The sequence below is a fragment of the Rhinopithecus roxellana genome, chromosome 5, assembly GCF_007565055.1.
Source record: "Rhinopithecus roxellana isolate Shanxi Qingling chromosome 5, ASM756505v1, whole genome shotgun sequence".
In the NCBI taxonomy this organism is placed as follows: Eukaryota; Metazoa; Chordata; class Mammalia; order Primates; family Cercopithecidae; genus Rhinopithecus; species Rhinopithecus roxellana.
Genome location: NC_044553.1, coordinates 137,649,915 through 137,674,730, shown reverse-complemented (window position 1 = coordinate 137,674,730; position 24,816 = coordinate 137,649,915). Strand labels below are relative to the sequence as shown.

Genomic DNA, 24,816 nt, shown 5'->3' with positions numbered 1-24,816 from the left:
ATTTTCAGTGTGAAGGTCTACCTTTCAAGTATTTACTGTACTCTGCTGCTAGACATTAGAAGCTAACAGACCAAGGAATGACAGGCTGTGGTCGCTGTGAAGACTAATCTGGATTTAAATTACAAATATAGAAAATTAAATACTGACTCCACCAGGAATAAATGGTTTTTTGTGTTATTTGAGATCATTTATGTTTTTAAGCAAGAGTATTTGAGGACTTCTGATATGGCATTTATCATACACTGAAAGACGAGAATGCATTTATCCAATAATCTTTTCTTCCATACACTAAATTTGGAAGTGTTTTTATTGAGATTTTGGGAACTAAAGTTACCTCTAAAACACTTATTCTACTGCACTACATTCAAAACCTCAGATTAGTTTCCAGGCCAAGCCTTTCATTTTGCATAGGAGTATTTAAGAAAGTGGCTTGGGGTAATTTGGTGCCTTAATGTCATTGAGAAAAACAAACAAATACTGGGAAGCAAACAAATGTAATGTAAAATAAGTTTCTTTGAATCCAAAAAGAAAGTGACTTATTTTAAATTATGTATGCTGCTTTAGCGAAAATTCTGTGTTCTATTCTCTATTCCTGTTTGTCATTCTTAACTATGGATTTAAATAAACATTACAGGTTCTGCTAAATTCAACACACCCAACATATGTTACGTATATATTATATTATATTGAATAGAAAACTATGAAAAGCAGTATATATCTATATCTGTGGCACTGGAATCAAACATATCAATGATTAAGTCCTCTTTCCTTTCCTTAACATCTTTAACAAATGGTTACTTAATCCTCTTAGTCTTTATTTTTTACTTCATAAATAGAGGTAATGCCACTAGTTTAACAGTGTTGTCAGTACTAAATGGGCTGATATACACAAAATGGCTAATATACTGCCTGGACAATTAAAAAAAAAAAAAACAGCAAATGCAGAAGTGATTACAAAAATATACACTCCATCAGATAAGAATATGGGTTTTTAGCCATGAAAAGTCAACCAGCAGAGTTATTTTCAAAAGGGTTTAGTAACCTAAGTACTGTGTTCTGCATTTAATAAAGGGCTAGATAATTTCATAACCATTAGTAACGTTTGTAGCTATCCAAATTAAAATAATGATAAGGGATAATCAGATTGATGCCTCAATGCACATGATCACTAGGATCAGGGGATTTGTTCTCTTTAGGAAACTGCGGTATGATTTAAATCCAAATTTCCCTTTCCAAACTGAAGCTCCAAAAGGTGAGGTGCCGAGAACTGAGAGATGAACCAGATAAGGACATCATTTGAGAACCACAGCAGCTTACAGGGTTCAGCAGTTGAGCCATTCACATTTGGGCTCTGATCTGCCAATTGCCTGGTTGCTAACCTTCCTATTGGAAACTACAACCATCTCATCCTCTCTTTGGTCTTCATTTCCAGGTCTCCAATCACCATCTCCTTAGGTACCAAGAGCTCTGCTGAGTGGTAGGTATACCAATATTGATATAAAAACAACCTTATTTGTTTTGTAGGACTTTTCAATGATGACAGGGCATGGTCACTTCCATTCTGTCATCGGATTTTACCCACAATACTATGAGGGCGGCAGCATAGGAGCTACATTTCTACCATTTACACAGAGTAACTGTTAATTGGTGGTAGCTCTCTAGGAGCAGATGCTGGGTCCTCTGGCTCAAAGTTAATAATGCCCATGAGAGAGAATAAATGCAGAATACTGGTAAGAGGACTGAAATGGCAAAGATTATACGTCATAATAAATACCAATAAAGATGAAGAAGACATCTCTATAAACTGATTTCAGATGAAAGAGGCCTAACAGGTATGGAAAAAACAGCTCTGGAACAACTTGTGTTTGGAAGTCTCTCAATTGTTTAGATTTCTGTAATACTTCACCATATAGGGCCCCTACCCTTTAGCCTTTCCTTTTTCATTTTCTTCCCTTTCCTCTTTTATTGTAAATATGTACATAGTTCTCAAGTTCCTATTCATTTCCCTTGAGACATTAGCACTCCTTAAACCTTCCACTGTCACTGCCAAGCCGTGAATTCTCTAGGTCCCCACCTCTAGCCCTTACCTCTCTTATGAGTTCATCATGCATTTCTAATTGGAAATCTCAACAGCCTGGCTCTTGGATGCCTTATGTTTTGCGTCACTAAGTCAAACTCTTATCTGTTTTACTTATCTGTCCCCTGTTTGGTTTTTGGTAATGAAATCACAACCTTCCCAATCTAGACATTCCTCACTTCTCTCCTTTTTAATCCAAACAGCTGACAACACCTGCTGATTCAATCTCTGAACTGTTCTTTGCTTTTATACTCATTACCTTCCTATATTCATCATCATAGAATAAGTCTTTAAAAACGTTTCTCTAGAAACACTTACTCAAGACCCTGCTGTTTTCCTTGAACCCACTGAAAAACATTCTTTTAACAGAGCCAAAATAATCTCCCTAAAAATTAAGTGCTGGGCATTTCATCTTTTTTCTAAAAAATCTTTAAATGTCTTCCCCTTGCTTTCAGGAACAATCTATCGTTGGTATAAAATTCAAATCTTCTACACTATGTCCCTAAAGTGCCTGGGAAGAAAACCAAAGGAAACTCAAGAACATGGCTATCATTAATGGAATGTTCACTATGAACCAGATAATTCACTGGGCATTTTTCCGTAGGTTATAAATATTCACAGAGCTACAAATTGGCATTATCGCCATCTGCATTTTATGGAGCAGTCAAATAATTCATCCGAGGCTACATAACTAGTTGGAGGCAGAACCAGACCTTGAATCAGACACCAATTGACCCTAAATCATATGTTCATTGTGCTAATCCATATGACCTGCCTTTTTTCTAATGCCATTCATTCTGATCCAATCGAATTCATGAATTTGAGAATGCATCCCCTATTTCCTTCGATACGACACTCATGCTGGTATCATCATCGGATGTGCTCTTTCTTCAGGTTCCACTCGTCAAAACCTGTCCCATCCCATCTATGTACATTAAATCTCAGCAACCAGCAATATTTTTACCTTCTTGGTATATAACTAATTCTGTTTTTAAAAAGATTCATACATATGATTTTCATTTCCCTGCCCCCCACTAGATGTTAACTTTCTTCACATCTCTAACAATCCCAAGTAAATTGCTATTTCATAAGTACGAATTGAATTAAAATTATTACCACTATGCTTTCTCCTCTAAAACTTTCATTAGGGGTATAATGTTAATTAAGGGTCAGAATTGCATTTGAAAGTCCATTCAGCTGTTTATTAGTAGAAGCTTTAGCTTCTTTAAACTTTAGTTGCCTCAATTATAAAATGAGGATATTAAAAGTGACTACTACCTCACTGAGTGGTTGTGAGCTCATTATAAGACAGTGTAAACATAGTTCTTGCACAGTGTCTGGTACCTGGTATTTTGTCAATCAATATTAGCAGAAAGTGATAGTAATGGTACCAATATAAGGTGATCTCTGAAACACATGCTCCCAAGTAAATGTAGGAAGTCATAATCTATGCCATTAAATTACCTGCCATTTTACAGAAATGGAGGAGGAAAAATAAACTGAATTATAAGAGGTTAACTAAGGACTCAAAAACAGAATATGAGCCTTAAAGACAACTCATTTCCTGTCATCCTGAGTATGAATTGATTTCAGGATGAAGGTTAGCTTGGTCGGATCAACAGGGCCTATCTAAATGTCTGTAAGTGATTCTAGGCTCCAGAGGTGTCATCGCAGGCCAGGAAATGACAGGTCTGGCTGTCAGTACTATCTGTGAGGCTAATGCAGTTATACAGTTCCCTCTGACATCTGTCCCTGAAACACTAACAAGTTGCAACAGCAGCAATGACAGCACCAGGATCTAAGAAACTGATTCTGTGGAGTGGGTGGCTAATGAATTTCCCCATCAATACACTGAGCTCCTATGCCTTCTGAATACAGCTAGGGATCTAAAATCCATCATCTATAGCTTCAGGAGTCAATGAGTTATTTCTTGCCCTGTTGCACTGAACAATACCCCAGGAGTAATGACGAGTAGCAGTGTAAGCGGTGGGTCAATGAGATAATCCATCCAACTGATGGTGTTAAGGGAGGCTTGCCATTAAGTCCTGTGAGCCCCAGCACTCATGTGATGGCACTTAGAGTTTGCCTTGCTTGTTGCATTTTAGATTCATATATCTAAAAAGCTTCTGCTATTCAGAACTTATTCAGCTAGCTTGATAACTGCAATCACCCAGTATATATGCCACCCAGCTGTCTTTAAATCAGTAACATACATCCCAGCGCCTTAGAATTTTATATTGCTTCATTTCAAATTTCAGAGGCCTGATTAAAGTTTATTCATTGCTTAGGAAAACAAAATATAACAATCTTTTGAGTTAAAATGAGTTAGTTGAAGAAAAATCTTTGAGTACCAATAATATCAAAATCTATCTATGATTGAAAGCTCACTATATACCAGGAGTTTTGCAAGAGTTGTATATACATCACCTCATAATGAGTAGAAAACCTAATTTCTTGTTTTTGTAATTGTCATGGCCTTTCAAGCCTGTTCATGTTATGCAAGCCAAGGTTGGTCACAGTACCCTCAACACACAGAACTTTTCCTAACACATAATAAAAACTCAATTCATATATATAAAATGAATGATGCTCAGGATCTAAATTCTCTTCACCTTAGTTTTTCAAAATTCATATTTGTATGCATTGAGGATTCTGAAACATAACTGTCATTAACTAACAGTCTAAGGGCTCTTGTATGAACCATAAATGAGAAAGACATAGCCATTTGGCTTTTCCTTCTCATAATTTCCTATCAGCCATAAACTATTTTCCACACACTTTGTCAACTTGATTTTTATGATTGCATTATTGTACATTTCACTTGCACAGTAAATTTATAATTCACTTTTCCTTCATGTTTTGGGGAATCCAAATCTATGAAGTATTTCTGTTTGTATTTCTGATTTTAGGTTTCCAGTTTACTTGGTGGCGAGACCTACTTAGCTCCCCGCAGTCTGGCTGTACCTCCATTAGGGCTTTGGTTCTAGCAACGTTTTGTGGGGGCTCTATCCTCGAGTATATGACCAAGCCCATTGTGACTTTATCTGGTACCCAAGGAGAGTCTAAAACCATTTTGATACTAGGCCTATCTAGAAAGGTTTTGCTTTCCTGCTGCTACCACTTCTATTGTTGGTAGTGATGATCATGGTTATTGTCATCTTCTTCTAGTTCTTTTATTTTCCTTATTCTCCTCCTTCTTCCTCCTCTTCTCCTCTTTCCCTCTATTCCTTCTCCTCTTCTTTCCCTGTTTTCATGTGAAGTGGCATATTTCCATTTCCCATGGTCAATACAATTAAAGAATAAACTTCAGGGCAAGGCAGGTGACAATTTCACTGCTGAGTCTAGAGCCCTTTGGAAGCTTATACTAAAGAGAACAGAAACACAATGCATTATCATCTTGTAACAGGGATAGAGACACAGTGCAACGTAATGAGACACCAAGGAGGCTATAGGGTCACTTATCCTATTGACCTAACCAAGGTCATGACCTAAATTCCCTCAGAGGTAACCTGCTTCTTCACTGTACGCTAAAGAGATGCTCCAAAAATCTTCACTGTGAATCTGGTTAATTCATACATTTGACATTTGATCAGATGAAACAGAAATTTAAAAATTTTGCCTCAAAAGTCCCTGCAGACTTACATAAATAATTAAACGTTCCTTCTATATATGTTTCTCTAATGCAGTCATCACCTCTACAGCACCCATTTTATTAGGAAAACTACCATCCTACATTAGTGCAGTGTTTTGCTGATAATGAACTGCTTCTAAATACTTTATTTCATTTGCTCTTTGAGAAAACCCTGCAACATAATATTTTATGCCAATTTATAAGAACAGGAGGCTGAAGCTCCAAGTAGTAAAATGACTTGCTGAAAGTGTTAGAGCTCATTGGCCGAAATGGAACTCAAATCCAATTTTTTTGTTTGTTTGTTTCAAATTAAGCACATCTTTCTACTATGGCTTGCTGTCTCTCAAAACCATGTGTGGAATCAAGGTAAACAGATTTAGATGGAAATAGCATGGGAATAATAGAGATCTGAGAAAACACACACCAGCTGCCCTGCAGATAGCTGCCTCTGGTCCAGGTTACATAAGCAGTCACTTCATCCAATCGTGACTTCCACTCCCTTCTGCCACCTTCTTCTCTGACTCTGCTGGGATAGCACGGCTAAGCTGAAAGCTGGAGAGACAATGCCCAGCAGGTCCTCTCCATATAAGTGGCTAATGATCTGGAAAAACTCCTAAGCCCAGAAAACCCAAAGAGGCCTTTTTCACTAAGAGCAAATAGCGATGGAAGGAAATACGGAGTCAACCTGCAGTGCACAGCACTCTATGGGAAACGAAATTGCATCTGTTGGATACCTCTGTTGTTTTCTTGTTTTTTCCTTTTTTATTTGCGTTACCAGTCTCAAAAACACCACATTCTTCGAGAGTTCCCCAAATATAGTTCCTGACTCAAATCCAATTCTGTCACTGGCCAAACCCAGAGATGAATCTAAGCTAACAGCCACCTAACCTTACTAAGGACTATCCCAGCAGATGCTGATGGTTTACTGTAAATATCCCACATAGAGACAGCCCAGATGAAGCATGCAGGCTGGCAATTTGTAAATGCAACAGATGGGAGGAACAGACCATTCATCATCATTCAGCTCTACTTCCATTTATTCTACGGGGCTCTCATTGGGTGCTATAAATTATGTAAAAACAATACTATACAAATGAAAACTAATAAATATCCAATTTCCCCAAATATGACACTGATAGAATATTATGAATCTGTTTTCAAAGTTCCAGTTTTTGGAAGGAGAACACTTTGCCACCATGAAATGGGGGCCAGTCTGGACAGCAGTTCTTTGTCTGCCCCTCATCCTTGTATATGTAAGAATCTACATTTTACGTCAGGAAGGAAATAGTTGGGGAAGGTTATAGATTCTTGTCAAACAAAACAGATGCTTTAACACATAAATTTTCACTGTTCCTGAAAGGTCATAATTAAAAAATGAATCCAAGAGGATTTACTGTAAATTACATACAGGGAGAAAGAAATTAATAGGATGTCTTTTTTACACTCAGCATTAACTACATAAGGGGAAGCTAATTATTGCCCAGTTCTCCCCGACCTTCTATTTTGTAGATGGTGAAGGGAGGTTGTCAAGAGTTTCATGATAGTAATAACAAGCACTTCATGCTAACCTCTTCTCTAGTCCTATTCAGTTTTTTCCCTGTTGTATAAATGAAGGTGAGTGTAACATGACACCAGTCCATAAAGCTTAGATGTGGAGTCAATAGGCAGATGTGACTCACAAGTGACAGCAGCTTTTCTCCAAAATTGAGCTTTAATTCCTCAACAATTCATTTCAATGGAGGGAAACTAATATTTGAAATGGATTTTAAAAAATTCCTCTACCCTAAGACACCTACCCTTTACAGAATCTCATTTCATGCACATATACTTCAACAAAGATCTCTTTGCCTTTTTCAAACATGCCTAATTCACAATTTTATTAATATAACAGTCTATAATTCATTCAGAAAACATTGCATCATGGAATGTGAATCAAAAACAAAGAAATATTAGCTAATTTGAAGCAAGCAATTTCTAAATAATTATTATCTCCTGGCCCTCTCTGATTTTTTTAAATGACCAAATGCCTGTGTTGGTCAACACTTTCTCTCAAAACCTATTCAACTTTCATAAGGTCCAGTTAAGTGGGAAGACTTTAGGTTTAAAAGAAAGTAACAAGAGAAATAAAAGCCTCTGCTCCCTTGGCCAGAATGAAAGACAATCTAAGCAAATCATGAAAAAGAAAAAATATGCTCTTCAGCCATAAAAAAGAATGAGATCATGTTCTTTGCAGGGGCATGGATGGAGCTGGAGGCCATAATCTTTAGCAAAGTAACACAGGAACAGAAAACCAAATACTGCATGTTCTCCCTTATAAGTGGAAGTTAAATGATGAGAACACATGGACACATAGAGGAGAACAACACACACTGGGGCCTTTGGGAGGGGGGGAAGAGGGAGAGGATCAGGAAAAATAACTACTGGGTACTAAGCTTAATACCTGGCTGATTAAATAATCTGTACAACAAACCCCCATGACATGAGTTTACCTATGTAATAAACCTGCAACCCTGCACTCGTACCCCTGAATTTAAAATACATATATTATTTAAAAAAATGCTCATAGCACTCCACCATCTTGGTGACCCTTTCTTCCTTTGCCCCAATTCAATCTAGGACACAAATGCCTTCATTTTGCCCAAGTTTTCCCATTCATTTCTACCATCTCACACAACATTGCACATCCCCAAACTAGCCATGGCCACTTTTCCTCCTTTCTTTCCAACTGTCCTATCAAAACTTAAATTCTGTCACAGGAGCTGACTTTAGCCTGGTATAAGAAGTATGACAATAAGATTGACTACTTTAAATGAATTAATAAATCATTCCACGACTTGCAGTGCAACATGAGCGGAAGATACCACTTTTCCAAAGAAATTTTAATACGTAGGGATTTCAGGATAACAAAGGAGAAGAAATGGGAAAATTGGAGCATGTGCAGAGGGATAGTGTGGAGCTTAGAGCAGATGTGATGAATGTGCAGCACACGTTCACAGAACCTCACTTCTGCACATGTGGCAGACATGACTAATGGAAGCTAGATCTCCCACCTGTGGATTTGCCCGCTGTTCTCACAAACCTTCCTGGTGTAAAGCTTGAAGAGAGAGAGTGAGGCACTGAGAACTTGCAGGCAAGATGAAGCCTATTTGCCACTCGTGCCCTGGGGCTATTCTAGAGTGGATGCTTACCCCAGGGTCAGGCTCTCTAGTGTTCTTGGAAGAGCATTTTCTCTTCCTTCAAATAAGTCCACTTGGGAGTAAAAAGGAAATATTCCAATGACAATGTTCATGTTGCTCAAAACGCTTCAGGAATTTCTAGGAATTGTCTTCTTTGAAAGTTAAAAAAAATACAAGCCTTCTTTGTCTTCTCCTTCTCCCCAACACACACACACACACAGAGTCTCTCTCTCTCTCTCTCACACACACACACACACTCTCTCTCTCACACACACACACACACACACATTCTGTCTCTCACTCTCTCTCTCTCTCTCTCACACACACACACACACATTCCACTGCCTAATTTTAGAGTTTGTACTTTGTTTTTGACCAACTTTACTAGCTTGACCACCACTCAGAAGGAGCATCAAAGTACTTTAGGTTTTTGTTGTTGTTATTTTATAATGAACACTCATATCCAAAGAATGAAGCTTTGCCCCCATGTAATCCCTTGTTGAAGCACATCGGTAGGCAGAGCCCTGTCCTCTTCCCTTATCCCTGGAATTTTTTCTGCTGCTATGTTCTGAATGTGCCTCCCAAAATTCCATGTGCTGGAAACTTGATCACCAATGCAGCAGTGTTGGGAGGTATGGCCTTTGGGAGATGTTTAGGTCGTGAGGGCTCTGCCTTCGTGAATAGGTTAATGCTATACTAAAAAGGGCTTGCAAGAGTGGGTTCACCCTTTCTTCTCTTCTGTCATGTGACAACATGGGGTTCCTCCCCTTCTGAGAATGTAGTGCTCACCTTAGAGGTGGAGACTGGGCCCTCACAAGACACTAAACCTGCCAGCACCTTGATCTTAGACTTCCCAGCCTCTAGAACTGTGAGAAACTAATTTACATTACTTATAAAATACCAAATCTCAAGTATTCTGTTATAGCAGTAAAAAAAAAAAAAAAAAAAAAAAGAGTGAGTCACCTGCTAACCTGCTTTCGTCTCCCCTTTGTGTCCTCTATCACTTTTTCTTTTTTCCCAGGAGGTTTCTCTTCTAGGCAAACTGCAAGGTGAAATAGTATCTTCTGCCTTATGCTCAATCCCTTCCACTTTCATTAGTGGCCCCAAAGCTCTTTCTCTCTTGAATAATTTTCTTTAGTACAAGAAAACAAACCATTCAACAAACAGAACCACCTTTTACAGATTGTAAAAGTTATAAAAGTATCTTAATAAGTATTTATGGCTTTGTTTCCCTGATGCATCTACTTAAATGTCCAAAACAAAAAGCTGGTTTCATAATTAAGCCATTTAGTCTTCTACTTGGATTTCTTTACTTTCACGTATGATAAGAAACCTGCCTTCTTCAGAACAGGCAAAGAGATAATCTGTAAGGACACAAAATATGGTTTCAAATGGCTAGACCCATGAAGGGGCCCCATGCTTGAGAGGGCCATGAACATGTCAGGATCACTCTAGAATCACACAGATTCTCCACAGCATAGGATACTTTTTAATTTTTTTCTGGAAAGGTCAGGTGACATCATTTCCTAATCTAAGATTTGAAGGAAAATCTGTTGGACTTTCACAGAATGTTGAAGCAATCGGCTGTATCACCCAAGTGTCTACGGTAACCCAGGGGGCTCTTTATATTTTGATATAAAATGTCTCGTAATTTTGCTCATATAAAGAAAATAATATTAGACCATGTCAAATCTAATGGGTATGCTTATACAGAACACACTAATAAATACACACAAATGGATGTTACATGAATCTCAAAGTATGTTTAGAGCATTCACTTTTCAAAGACCCTAAAGAAATGACAGAACTTTATAATGGCATATTATAATATACTGGAATGTTCTGGTTCCTCCTAGCAGTTACCGTAATCTGCATGACAATTTTATTAAAACACTGCTGATTTCAAGTAGACCATCAGAAAACAGGAAAATCTCTCTCTTAAAAGTGGAGATGTTCTACAAAACAAGAATGAGCAGGAATGGATAAAACAGTAGCACATCATTTGACTCAAAAAGATGCTCATGTCTGTGCCAAATCATATTTTTCTTAGGAAGTCACAATGAACAAAAAAAGAAGATAAATCATTGTGGAAATGCAAGTGAGCTGGTAATAATAGCCTAGTTATAGCTGCCATGAAATAGTCATTAAGTTATATGTAGCATAAATCTCACAGAGTTTTGTAAATTATGGTGGTTCTTAGAGGCCAAATAAAGACAAAGTGTAGTAAGTATCACTGCCTTTCTTTTTGTTCCTTGGCATAGCTTTTTAAAATGTGTTATCTCAGGCTCATAGCACCATATGGCTCCTGAAGCATCTGAGAAAGAATTGAAAAGTTCACAACTGTATTCAAGACTCCTCCACCACATTTTGAAGGTGATCATGTCTAACCACTTCTTCCCTAAGCTCCTAAGCAGAGTCTGGCCCTGATTGGGCTTATACTGGGGTCAGACCGACTTCCAGCTCAAGCCTAGGACTTCAAGCTGCTCTCATTTCCAAGGTATGCTGGAAGAGCAAGTGCCAGACATGTGTACTGCTGTGGGATCTGGGCTTGCCATGCATGATTCTGGCCAGCCATCTCCAGCTCCAGAGACCAGCAATGAAACTGTATCCTCTGCTTCTCTCTATACACCTGCACATTAGCAAAACTCTGATTCAGAGATTCCTAACCAATGTTCCTTTTCCTCCTTTTTGGAGGTTGGTAGTAATCCCCAGTTGATCTTTTTCCTTAACTGCTTTTACCCCTGCTATTTAAACTAAATTCTTATTGCTCCAAATTAAATCCATTCTTTCTAGCCTTGTCATTGCTAACTAATGAGAACAATTCCTCTCTTTGCTCTTGGTGACTGCACTTTGGGTACTTATGGATGAGAATCATATCTCTCTTTAGCCTACTTTCTTAACTGCAGACTGCACAGGTGATAAAATGTGTTAATTGTTGCTATAAAAATATTTTCCATCCTTATAACAAGAGAATTTTTTCTTCCAAATCATTTTTAATTTCTTAGCCTTTGCTGTGTTCTTATGATCTACAGGGATTGAGGGTGCAGTGCTATTAAGCGCATATGTACAAGACCAAAAGCAAAATGTTGACTATGCAATACACATGAATTGCTCAACTCTCGATCACTGTCCTGTTTCCCTTTTGCCCCGCCCACTCTGGCACTCTGGTCGCAGTTGTTATCACACATTTATGACATCTCTACAGTGATGTTTGAAGCCTAGACAGGGGTCACTAAATTATGGCCTGCAGCTTGTTTTTATAGATACATTTTTATTGGAATACAGTCACATGCATTTAAAAAAAATGTATTGTCTGTGGCTGCTTTCACATTACAAAGGCAGAACCAAGTAGCTCTGAGAGAGACTATCTGACCTGCAGAGTCCAAAATATTTACTTTATGTCTCTTTACAGAAGGTTTGCCAAATCCCAGCCTAGGAGATTGTTAAGTTCCACTTGGCTTTGCTGCTTGCGCCAGGTAAGATCCATACCAGGTAAATCTCTTAAATATACCCTAGAAATCTGATAAATGTTCTGCCACAGGCCAAGTCACACAGTTGGGAAGGGAGCCTACAAAGAATGAATTTCTTTTTCCTCTCTATACACATGGTGAAGAAGAAAGAGTTTTTAAATTTTTTCCCCCAGGAACCCTATAAGCATGATGGTTCACATCTGAAAACAATTTTTATAAGCATGTGCATCTTTGCCATATTGATCTAGATTGTTCTGCAGCATTTCCCTGAATCACCAACTCAGACCACCAGTGAGACAAGAAAATCCAGGCCAAGGCCCGCTACTCACTATGTGAAGCTGGAGGAAGTCACCAAGTCCTGGAGCACTGTCGATGCGGACCAAGATGCCATCCTTCACAGTGGTGCTGAAGCCCACGGCAAGGCGGTCAGAGCGTGTGCTGGGCCTGTCATTGGCTGGCCAGGTGTAGAGGATGAGCCCACCGCTTTTCCCAAAGATATACGTAGCGCCAGCTGCAAAAGCGAGGAGAGAGGGAGACATCAAGGCACTGTATTGCATACAGCCATTTGTAGCATACTGTTGAGACCTTACACAGAACAGCTGTAGAGAGGAAATGTCCCCCATGGGACAGTATTTGGTTACTTAGAGGAATGGCACCCAAAGGTTCTGAAGGCAGCTATCACCCCAAATTAAAGAGGCAGGCAGAATGAATGAGTAACAAAGAGATGTTGGCGAGAGTCGCTCTTAACATCTTCAGTTCCTGCTGCCTAACGGTGGAGGGTAAATAACATCCTAAAGTCTGGAAGTCTGGGTATATTGCAATAAACAACTTTCTGGTCTTCTTCAACAGCAGGCTTAATTTTCCATCTTGGCCAGGACAGGCACAAAATAGAAAATTAGTCCCCTATCTCTTAGCTATCAGCATAATCTGGTCAGTGGAGCCAGGAGCCTTACAAAACTGAAGGTAACAGAGCAGTCCAAAGGCATCATGTCTCTCCTGCTTGTACCTTCTCCCACTCCCACAGGAAAGAAAGCAGTGGCCCAAGAAAACCAAGTTATGTGACTAAATGCATTTGCCTATTTCACTATTATGTTGCTATAAACATGGTAACAAAAATGATTTCCTGGAGTCTTTTTTTTTAAGACGGAGTCTCGCTCTGTTGTCCAGGCTGGAGTGCAGCGGCGCAACCTCGGCTCACTGCACCCTCTGCCTCCTGGGTTCAAGCAATTCTCCCTTTCCAAGTATCTGGGACTACAGGCACGTGCCACCATGCCTGGCTAATTTTTTGTATTTTTAGTAGAGAAGGAGTTTCACCATGTTAGCCAGAATGGTCTCAATCTCCTGACTTTGTGATCCGACTGCCTTGACCTTCCAAAGCACTGAGATTACAGGCGTGAGCCACCATGCCTGGCCTCCAGGAGTCTTTTAAAAATGAATCTTCTTTTTGTTCCCTGGTGGTGGGATTTATCTGGCATTAAATACATTTTCATTTCCTTTTTCAAATTAAATCTTAGGAAGAAGATGCAAGAAACATAGAAAAAACATCCCAGGATGATGAGATTTGAACGTGACAAGTGGTAATTGTCAGTTATGAATAGTGAGCTTATCAGTGTGTTTACTATTTACTTATGTTTCTGTTATTATCCACATGAACTCAGGAGTTACTAAGAATATATTAATTTAGAACTACTTACAAAGCAAATGGGAATAAAAATAAAGAAAATATTTGTATTTCAGAAATTATAAAAAGTATATTTCAAGAAACATGTTTTTAATCTCAGTTAGATAAAATCATTTAGATTTGGTGACCAGAAAAGGCTACGCCATTTGTTGCCTCTCTGGTTTTAGGCATGTGGTGTTAACCCATAGCGAATACTTCCATGGGTTACTCATCTCAAAATTCAGAGCACATTTAGTATCAGATTTTCTTGTGTATTTCCCAGTGACCATGTTCCAACTCTTAAAACCATTTTAAAGCAGCATTAGACAACTACTCAGATACCTTCAACATTTACTAAAACTCTCAAGCACTGGTCAGCATGCATTCCCAGAGTTAGTTTACAGAGAATATTAGGTGGAATTATGTCGACCAAAGAAGAAGTGAGTTATTCATCTTGTTTAGAAATAATAAAGTTAACTCTTGTGAGACTAGAATTAGGAATATGTGTCATATGTCATCCTCCGTAAAGCACTAAGACTCATTAAATTCTGAGGCATATAGAATCTAATTTATCTTCTTTGAAAGGTCACTATTCTAGTTGCTCCAATTTGTTCAGTTTGTATATTACATGTAGCATAACATTGTTTTCCTTTTATGAATTTCTCAGTCCTTAGGGGATGGTGTCTGAAAGCCCTCTACACTCATCTGGAGGATTTGGAATTGTGGTATGCAAAGTTTATGATTAATTCTATACGCAAAGCAAGGTTTACTTCCTACCATACACAAACCCCCTCAAAGCTTCTTAAAATTAGAAAAGTGGGTGTGATTTACCCTTGATATCTCTCCATCTGTGAAGAATTTAAATAATTCCTCTGTAGATGATTACAAATGTCATCACCACTCTCTTTATTCTTTATTTGGAAAACTGAAGGTTACTCAGTGATTAATGTATAGAATCACCCAAAAATGCAAATCAGCCTGTGACATTTCATGGCAATTTATAAAAATCTTTTACTTTTCTATCCTGCATATATAGTGGATTTTGCTACAGAGATAAATTCATACTCTATCAGGAAATAATTTTGTCACTATAAAAATAACAAGTCAAAAAATTGATAGCAACATAGGCATGGTGCTTTACACTTTGCAAAATATTTTCAAATTCATTCACCGAAACTTTGCAACAATTGTATGGGATATTTTATATCTTAATACTGTTTTATAGATTTGGAAACAGAGGCTCAATTATCTGATTTAAATGGTACCACTTTTAAGTCTCCAGCCTGTCTTCTACCTCTGAAAGCCTTTTATCACCACATACCAATGTAATTACACAATAAACTGTATCAATAAACTATACCAATGCGGCAAACAGTTGTCTGTACTTAGTTCTTTTCACATCTTTCTATAAGACTAAAGCAGAATGAAAACAAAGTCACAGCCCCCAAATCTGGCATATTTTCAAAAACTTGTCTGGCCATCTCACCATATCAATAACTTTAAGCATTTTACTTGTAGTTCTCATCCACAATCCTGCCAGTAATTCTCAGTGCTCCAATAAAAAAGAGAAGAATATTTTAATACATAAATATACAATTTCTTATATATGGTTAGAAGGTCACAGTGCCTTTAATCTTTAAATAAACAAAAAACAAAACTTCTTTTGTTTTGAGAGGATACATCTCATCTTCAAATAGTCAACAAGGATGACTCTTTTTTTTTTTAAACTTCACTATGACAATATTTGATAGAGAGACTAAAAATTTGATTTAAAATTATTTGTATTGCTTTTGTTATTCTGAATTTACAATGTCACTATGTTAGATAATTGTAACTTTATAGGTGAAGAAAGCAAAAAAGATACAAAGGACCTGGCATATGAATACTTTGCTATGAAGAAAAAAATATGAAAATATCTCTTCTTGGTAAAGTATTTGCTGGTAAGAGTGAATAAAGACCCCGAATGCTCGCATAGTCCAATGCTATGGGACATTAGAGGAAGTTAATTAACAATTATACCTTTCTACACTGATATTGTTATTGTTTTTTCTCTTTACATTTCATGCTTTGCCATCTTGCATGGTTTTTAAAGGTAAATACATACTTCATGTTAATTTTAATATAAAATGCCTAGAGTCCTACAGGAAACAGAATTATTTTGCTTTACATATTCAAATAAAAAAGTTAATTGTGTTATTTTAAAATGTGGATTACAAATCAACTTCTTGGGAAAACCCTGGGAACTATAAGAATCTCCACTTAATCCATTAAAGATTTTCATTTCTGAATCATGCTATATACCACATTACATGCTTTCTTCCCTGAACCTCATACTTCTGATTGCTGGTTTCTCACCATGTTCAGTATGCTGATGCAAGATCATACTACTTATATTTATATTCAGAATCATGTAAATTTCATTCTTGTTGGCAAAAACTGATCAATTCAACTGAAGAAAAAATTGCTACAGTAGCATTTTGGCCATTTAACGCTGCAGGATTTGCAAGTTTGCAAGCAGCTGAGGTTGCTTTGCTGAGTTTTAACCAACACAGTATTCCAGGAATGAAATTTCTACACAGTCACCACTAACAAAGAGTAAGAGGATACATCTCATCTTCAAATAGTCAACAAGGATGACTCTTTTTTTTTTTAAACTCACAACCTGCAAATAATGGGTCTGGCTTATTGTTTTCATAATTGGCTAACTACTTACTGTGATGGAGCTGATGGTGATATTGACAGAGTGTTTTGGTATGTGTTCTGTGCGTGTGTGGTTGGGATAGCGGTCCAGCAGACGAAAAGGATCAAACAGTCTTCCATGCAATCATAAAGGAGTCCTGGGTGATAGTTACAGAACAAGCTAAGTAAGTGGGTGATCTATAGTTTCTTCAAGAGAATGAGGAATATAATTTTTTCTCATTCACATATTTCTCCAAGGTTCTTAAATTTTGAGTTTATTAGAATATAATTGTTGATGGCAATTTACTTTTTCTTTATTTAGGATCACTTAGGTAATTATTTTATCGTTGTTGTTTTGACTTAGAAACCCCATGGTCCTGCCTTTATGGCATTGGTTCTATTTCTAGTCTCATAGCCAAATAGCATATTACTTTTTCTGGGAGACTATTAACAGAAATTGAATTCTTGTCTTAACACTCACTTTAGATATAAAAATAACATATACATACATATGTGTATGTACATATACGTATACATAAGCATATATATATATTTGTCTATGTGTGTGTGCATGCATGTGTGTGATAAACATAAAAGGTTTAGTTAAAAAATACAATAGACTAGAATTCATTTATTATTTACCCCATCAAATAATTACAGATAAAATGGCTTAATAAAAGTACTAAAATACAATAATAAAATATATTGGCTGTATATGTGTGTGTGTATATATATGTGTATCTATATGTATAAAGCAAACAAGCCTTCCCTGAAATAATTCTATTGATGTTAAAATGGAACAAGTTTTGGAAGCGCCTCTCCAGGGGAGAGTTAAATTTAAGGAGAACTGGGTAATTTACTTGTAGACAAATATAACAAGTAGAACAATAAATTAAGTAATAAAATAAATATAACAATGATGTGCAAAGTACATGATAGATAAACTAGGATAAGAAACAAGATGTCAGTCTCCTACTCTAATTCTCTTTGGTCATTGCCTGAGGACCTAGTATAAAATCTTGTAAGAGTAAGGTATGCCTGTCTTCCTCTATCATTTCAGGTTTCTTAATCCTTATTTCTTTTTTATTACTCTTTACTTTTTTTTTCTTTACTTTTTATCTGTGTTCTTTACTATAAAGTGGTAAATCTTTTTGGAAAATAAATGGACTATCAATGACATAAAATATATTCTGCCAGTAGATGTAGTTATTGCTATTAAATTAAAACTATCTTTTAAATTCATATCAATTACCATGTAGCTAATAAAACCAAAAGGGAAAGGCCTGTGACTTTGGAACTGGCAAATATCTCTTCTAGCAAATAGAGACATAAATTTAACTGAAGGATCTTGTAATATCTTATAGCCCAAAGAATACATTTTCTCAATTTCTTTTACTTAGTTTGTTCCGTGGTTTTCCTCTGCCCCTCATCTCCCTGGCTGTTTTGGGAGTGAATTATGTTCACTATTTTATAACAGCTGGACCTTATATTTCCATAGAATTAAATGGTTTTCAAATTGCTTTCTTTTGGAGTATCTCATCTTATGCCTCCTCCCTCGACACTCACTGAAATATTAATGACAAATATTTTGGTTACTATTTTAATAAAAAAGAAAATTGATGCTCAAGGAGATTAAACAACTTGATCTGTTGCTGAGTAGTGGAGCTGAGAATAGAATCAGATCCTCCCTTTCTTAACTCTGCCCTCTTCTCCAAAGCTGTCCTAATGACTAATGGGATAAAGACTCCCTGAATCATCCCTAGAGATCAGGAGCTCCACAAGGAGGGGAGAAAGGTGAATAACAAATGGAAAAACTGCAAACAAGGCCTCTGCATTACAGAGGGAGCCACTCGGGAATTTAGGACAGGGTAAGAGATACACATTTTAAAAACAGCTCTGCAATTTATTTATTGAATAGATAGCTTGTTATGATCTATTTTGTCCACTTTGAATTTTTTGAAATAAACAGCAGAACTGATGATAAAGTAGCTTTAAATAAAGCAACATTGAATGGACTGAACATTAAGAGAGAAAGTTCATCTACTTTTAAGAACATTCTTTTTCCTTGGCAAAGAAATGAGCAGATTTGCTGCTCAGTAAGCTGAGAAACTGACAACATTGCCTAATAGGTAAGTATATCATGAGAAAAAGTCATTTATTAGACAATACTCAGGCAAGGTGAGGTTTCCCTGCCTCTGGGGCAATCTCTTTCTCTCTGTTGAAGGAAGAATAATTAAAACTAAATAGTATTAAAGCAGAAAACATCATTACTTTCTAGGATCTACAGAGGCAACATTTCAGAGCATGTCCCAATATTCCAGAAACAAGGCTTCAACTCAAAGACTCATAAGCAGAACAAACACCAGTTCAGTTTAGCATTAAATCTGTATGTTAACATGGGAACTCAAATTGGTGTGCAGAGTGAGACCCTTATATATTGTACCCGATGCCAAAGTCTCCAAAGGAGCTGATGAGAGAACAATATAAAACAAATAATATTCTACACATTCACTAAATGTTTTCCATTAATAAAAAAAGTCTACCATTACTTAATCCTGGTGGTAAATACCATGGAAGAGAGCCATTCTTCATGATGTAATAGGTTATGTACAAACGCTGTTCTTACAAATATGCTTGGTTGGAACTTTTGATGGGAACGTTATGAATTTTTCAAGGACCAATGAAGAGGAAACAAATAATTGTGCCATTTGCAAATCTGATGCAAACTACTGAGATGTTCTATTGCTGTGTTACCTTATATATACTCTAACTCCCAGAAAGTTTGAGTAAAATACAATCACACATAGTTTGTATTTAGCTTCTGGACACACTAATGAGTCTTGACAAACACATCATGACCCTTTGTAAGTCTTAGGGGTAATGATATTTTCAGAAACACATTACTTTAGAAGCTGTTACATCACAAAAATATAAAAGAAAGTTATTTTTACTTATCGAATTTCAGGATATTTCCACTAAGGAAAAAGAAGATGATTAGTGGTAGAATATGCAATGCTGTAGACACTAAGATTAACCTAAAAATAAAGCTTCCATGGACACACTCAAATTCCCTCTTGCTTAAAGGAATTTTCATAAGCTCATTGTTTTTCCTCTGGGACAATTGTTTCTTTCACAAACTCTTTGGTACTGTTTGGCAATACTAACTCTAGACTAATGTTAATATCAATATTGATACTAACACCAGCTATAAGTATACATTATTTATTATATATCATAGTATACAATATAATATTTCAAAACTATATTTTTCACTTGAAATATTTTTGCTGTATTAGTTTGCTAGGGCTGTGTAAGATGTACCACAGGGTGGGTAATTTTAACAACAGAAGTTCATTGTCTTGCAATTCTGGAGGCTAGAATTTCAAGATCAAGGTATCAGCAGTGCCAATTTTTTTCTACAGCTTCTCTACTGACTTGTAGACAATCATCTTCTCCCTGTATCTTCACATGGTTTTCTCTTTGTACCAATCTATGCCCTAATTTCCTTTTCTTATAAGAGCATCAGTCTTATTACATGAGGGCCCACCAAAATAATCTTTGAAGCTGAAACATAAGGCAAGGTCAGAAATAGCCCACTCCCGATGAATTACACCACATTCACAAAACCCTATCTTCAAATGCAGTCACATTCTGAGATACTGAGGGTTATGACTTTAATATCTGAATTTGTAGAGGGGACATAATTCAACTCATAACAGCTACTATCTTGGTTTTAAAGATGAGGGAAGCTATAGAATAAGGTAAAACTACTTGCCAAGATCTTTTACCAAATACCGAATGGAATTAGGATTTTAATCCAGGTCTAACTCAACAATCTACATTCTTTTCATTATGTCAAACTGTATCGCTAATATTCTCACCATTTGCCTTTACCTGTGTATCTGGGTAGGGATGGGATGATGACGGAAAGAAGGACAATGGCTTTCTAATACACGGCCAAAATTAAAAACAAAACAAAAACAGCAAACAAGATGAAAACCCAATCCCTTCACAGTGCAACTGGAAGTACAGAGGTACTCATTTTATCTTACTTAAATGACAGTGATTTTACATGAGGTTGTCCTCTTACGAAGTGAAAAAACTGAGGTCAGACAATAGTCCACTCCTGATTAATTATACCACACTCAGAAAACTCTAAATTCTGAAGCGTAAACTTTATAATGAAGTCTATGTTAGAAATTAACTCACAGCCAACTTTTTAACTTTCATAACCATGCTATTTCTTATATAGCTAAACAAAGTAAGTTCTAGGAAATTGCACAGTATTCAGGCTTAAGAAAATAAATGTTAAGTTTTATTGTCAAACAAAATGGAAATCCAGAATGCTTCTCTACCATGAGCTCATGGAAGCCAGGGCTGTTTAATTTATTTATCTCTCAACACTGTGAATGCACAGGAAATAAATGCTGTTGAATTAATCAATGAAACCTGGCTCACCTATGCTTACATATCTTCACGTTGCCATTCAGGCATGGAGTAGAATGGGAATAAAGGAATAAGAAAATACAATGTTCATTAATTCATCTTGCCTTTTTGTCATTTCATCTCAACATGGAAATATTTTATAAATGCTCATCAATTAAATCTCACAGCCTCTCTCATGATGAAATAGAACACAACTTGCAATTTATAAAAGAAACCTAACCACAAAGACATTTGAATGATTTTACTTTGGTGAATTTTTGGCAGTCTCAGATAAGAAAATCACACCCATTTTTAGTCAAATTGTTTTATGTTACTCCTCCATTTCTAAATCACATTGCAAATTGTTTTTGTAAAAATAGATAAGCACATCTCAGATTTAACCTAATAGGGATATACAATAGAAAAGCAATGTGACATCTTTAAGAATAGCCATGTTGTTCTATTTTACAGAACATTAACTAAAACCAAAGACCATATATACATTTGTCCTTAGGCAAAATATAAATGAATAAAGGAAAAACAAAAGTAATCATTTCATAATTACTCAGCAGCCTTTTCTGTAGCATTTTATTTTTCATAAGTACATTCCTTCTGATGACATCTCATGAAACATGGTTAGAAGAAAGAAGAAGTTTAGAACTCATATTCATTTGTCTTCTTTTCCTCCTTTTATTTCACAGCCTTGAAATACCTTCTTTAATAAGAACAATCAAGGGGTAGCTAAGTGTTGAATATTCTCTGGAAAAACAATACAGATAAAAAGTAGCTGCTTATTTCCAGTGCTTCGATTTGAATGCTTGATTTATATGATCCTCATACTTACAAGAGGCCAGGGGCTGTAAACAGATGACTTTGGTGTATTTGTGGCTTTAATTCATACAACATGATTTTTCTGGAAAACCTGGCTAATATTTTTGAATGGTGATGATTTGATTCTATGAGACATACCTCTTAATCATAGAACCCAGGTCAGAATTGGATGAAAAGAACAAATTCTAACTATTAAGGTTCATGCTTCTGTTCTAAAACAAACATTTATCTTCACTGAGCCTCAGTTTCTCCATGATTAAGAAGGCAACAACACTTCTACCTAATCATCTTAAAGAGTTGTAACAGGATCAAAATAATTAGCATGCACTCTATATAGAGTTCTAGAAATAGTTTAGTATTGTCATTTTATGGTGAGCACCTCGAAGTGAAGAATCTGCCTCAAGTGTGTTTGTTTGTTTGTTTCTTAACTATGGGAGACTTTCATTATTCTATCAGCCCAGCAGATACTCTGTCTTTATCTTGAAACATTAAGCCTCTTCACAAAGAAATTATTATTTTCCTCCATACTTATCATATGATTTGAACTGAAATTGTCATGTGCTTAAAGATTCTACTCTTACATACATCAGATAGACTAAAGTGTAATCAATTAACCCAAGCTAGACCAGAGAATTTCAATGAACTTTTTTTTTTTTTTAAACCTGGAACCAGACAAACACTCCATCAGTACCTCTCTGATGATAAAACTGTGACATAAAGAGACATACAGCTGCCACGGCCACATTTCTGCTCATGGGGAGAAAGTCATGAGAAAATCAATCCTGACTGAAAGAATAAAGACAAACTGTTGAACTTAGAGTTGGCCACAGAGAGAAAAGTCTTATCATTTTTAAAGTACGTAGTTTTTACAATCTATATTGCGAAGTTATGCCTTTGTCCCTCCCCTCCCCTCTTTTCTTGTCTTTTCTTTTCTTTTCTTCTTTTCTTTCGACAGAGTCTTGCTCTGTCACCAAGGCTGGAGTGCAGTGAGATGATCACAGCTCATGGCAACCTCTGCCTCCAGGTTCAAGGTTTTCTCCTGTCTCAGTCTCCAGAGTAGCTGGGATTACGGGCACCCACCACTATGCTCGGATAATTTTTCTATCTTTAATAGAGACAGGGTTTCACTATGTTGACCAGGCTGGTCTCAAACTCCTGGGTTCAAGTGATCCACCTGTCTAGGCCTCCCAAAATGCTGGGATTATAAGCATGACTCACTGTGCCTGGCCATGTCTTTCGTATACACAACTTTTAATAGCTAATTCATGTAGTCTAAGCTAGTTCAAATTTGGGTTATTTCACAACTAGAAGAGTTTGGATATGAAAGAATTCCTGGTAACTATCACAGCGCCTGGAACACATAGGGGCACAGTAAGTGCTTAAATAAATTGGCAAAGAATGACCATGATGATTGGGTGATAAGTAACTCAGGAATTTAACCTAAGAAGCATATTCAGTAATTCGTATATATTTCAAATTGGAACATTTGTTAAACTGATAACATTCTTGTTAACAAAGAAATCCTCAATGATTTCTATAATTAAGTTACTGAACAAACAGCATTCTTTATATATATATATATATATATATATATATATATATATATATATTCCTAAAATACATAATAAAAAAGATAAAAACCTAATAATTAGAGTATTAATGAAGAGACAGTTTTATATATATAAACTTCAAATAAAACTTTACTCAGAAACTTAGAAGAAAATGTCTTAAATAATAATAAGGAAAATAAACAAAAATAAACTGAACTTTCACCTTAACGCACTATTACAAAAATAAGATAAATAAGATGGGTTTTGATGATTAAAAATAATAGCTGAAATTTACCCAAGATAATATTTGAAATAATATAAAAGTTAAAAAAATCCCAAAGTTTGCTCTTTAAAATGTCAAAGAAAATATATAAACCTCTAAAAAAACACAGAAATAAGAAAAACCAAAGGAGAAAAAAAGAACATTAGACATTACATAACCATCATGATAGAAAAGATTACAAATATAAAATCATACTTCGTACAAGTTTAAAGCAATATATTTGAAAGTCAGAAAGAATGAATCATTTTAGGAAAAAGTATATCCTGTCAAAGATTGTTAAGAAAAAGTAGAAAAACTCAATAGACTAGGGACCACAGACACCATTGGAAAGGAGATTCAAGTATCAGTTGTTAAAAAATACAGATCAAGGTTATGTTACAGGTAAGTTTCATCTATCTTTCAATATAATTTTTAAGATAAGAGATAATTTTTAAATTACTCCATTTTATACCATACTACAGGCAAGGTTAGAAATCTTCATGAAATGGATTGCAATGCCTATGTTCTCCTTCAAGTGCATATGTTGAAATCCTAACTTCCAATGTGTTGGTATTATAGGGTAAGGTCTTTGGGAGATGGTGGGGGTAAACGATCTTATAAAAGAGACATCAGGTGGCTACCTAGCTCCTTTCACCATGTGAGGTTATAGGGGAAGATGTTGCCTATGAAGAGAAAAGAGATTCTCACCAGAGACCAATACAATCTACCTAGATCTGGAACTTCTCAGTCACCAGAACTATGAAATATAGAATTCTGTTGTTTACAAAACTGCTCAGTTTATAGTATTTTCTTATAGTGGCCCAAACAGACTAAGAAATTTTCCAATTCATTTATAAATCCAACATAATCTTAATACCAACACCTAATAAATATGCTACACCAAAACAAAACACTTGAATTTCACTTACGAAAATTGATAAACATTTTTAAAATAGCATTTCAATGGTATATTAGAAGAATAATATGATTTCAGAAATATGAAAAGTAGTGTATTTCAGTTTAAAGGTATCTGTTAACAAAATTCATTACTTCAC

General features: G+C 36.1%; 1 protein-coding gene across 9 annotated transcripts in view; it reads right to left on the bottom strand.

Moving 5' to 3' along the window:
* Nucleotides 1-24,816, bottom strand: part of NRXN3 (neurexin 3) — a 1,636,170-nt gene that overhangs the window by 383,686 nt on the left and 1,227,668 nt on the right. For all 9 annotated transcript variants that reach the window (XM_030931539.1, XM_030931540.1, XM_030931537.1 and 6 more), the window contains one exon: nucleotides 12,684-12,865. In XM_030931539.1, coding sequence (XP_030787399.1) covers nucleotides 12,684-12,865 — 182 coding nt within the window. The remainder of the gene's footprint in view (nucleotides 1-12,683; nucleotides 12,866-24,816) is intronic.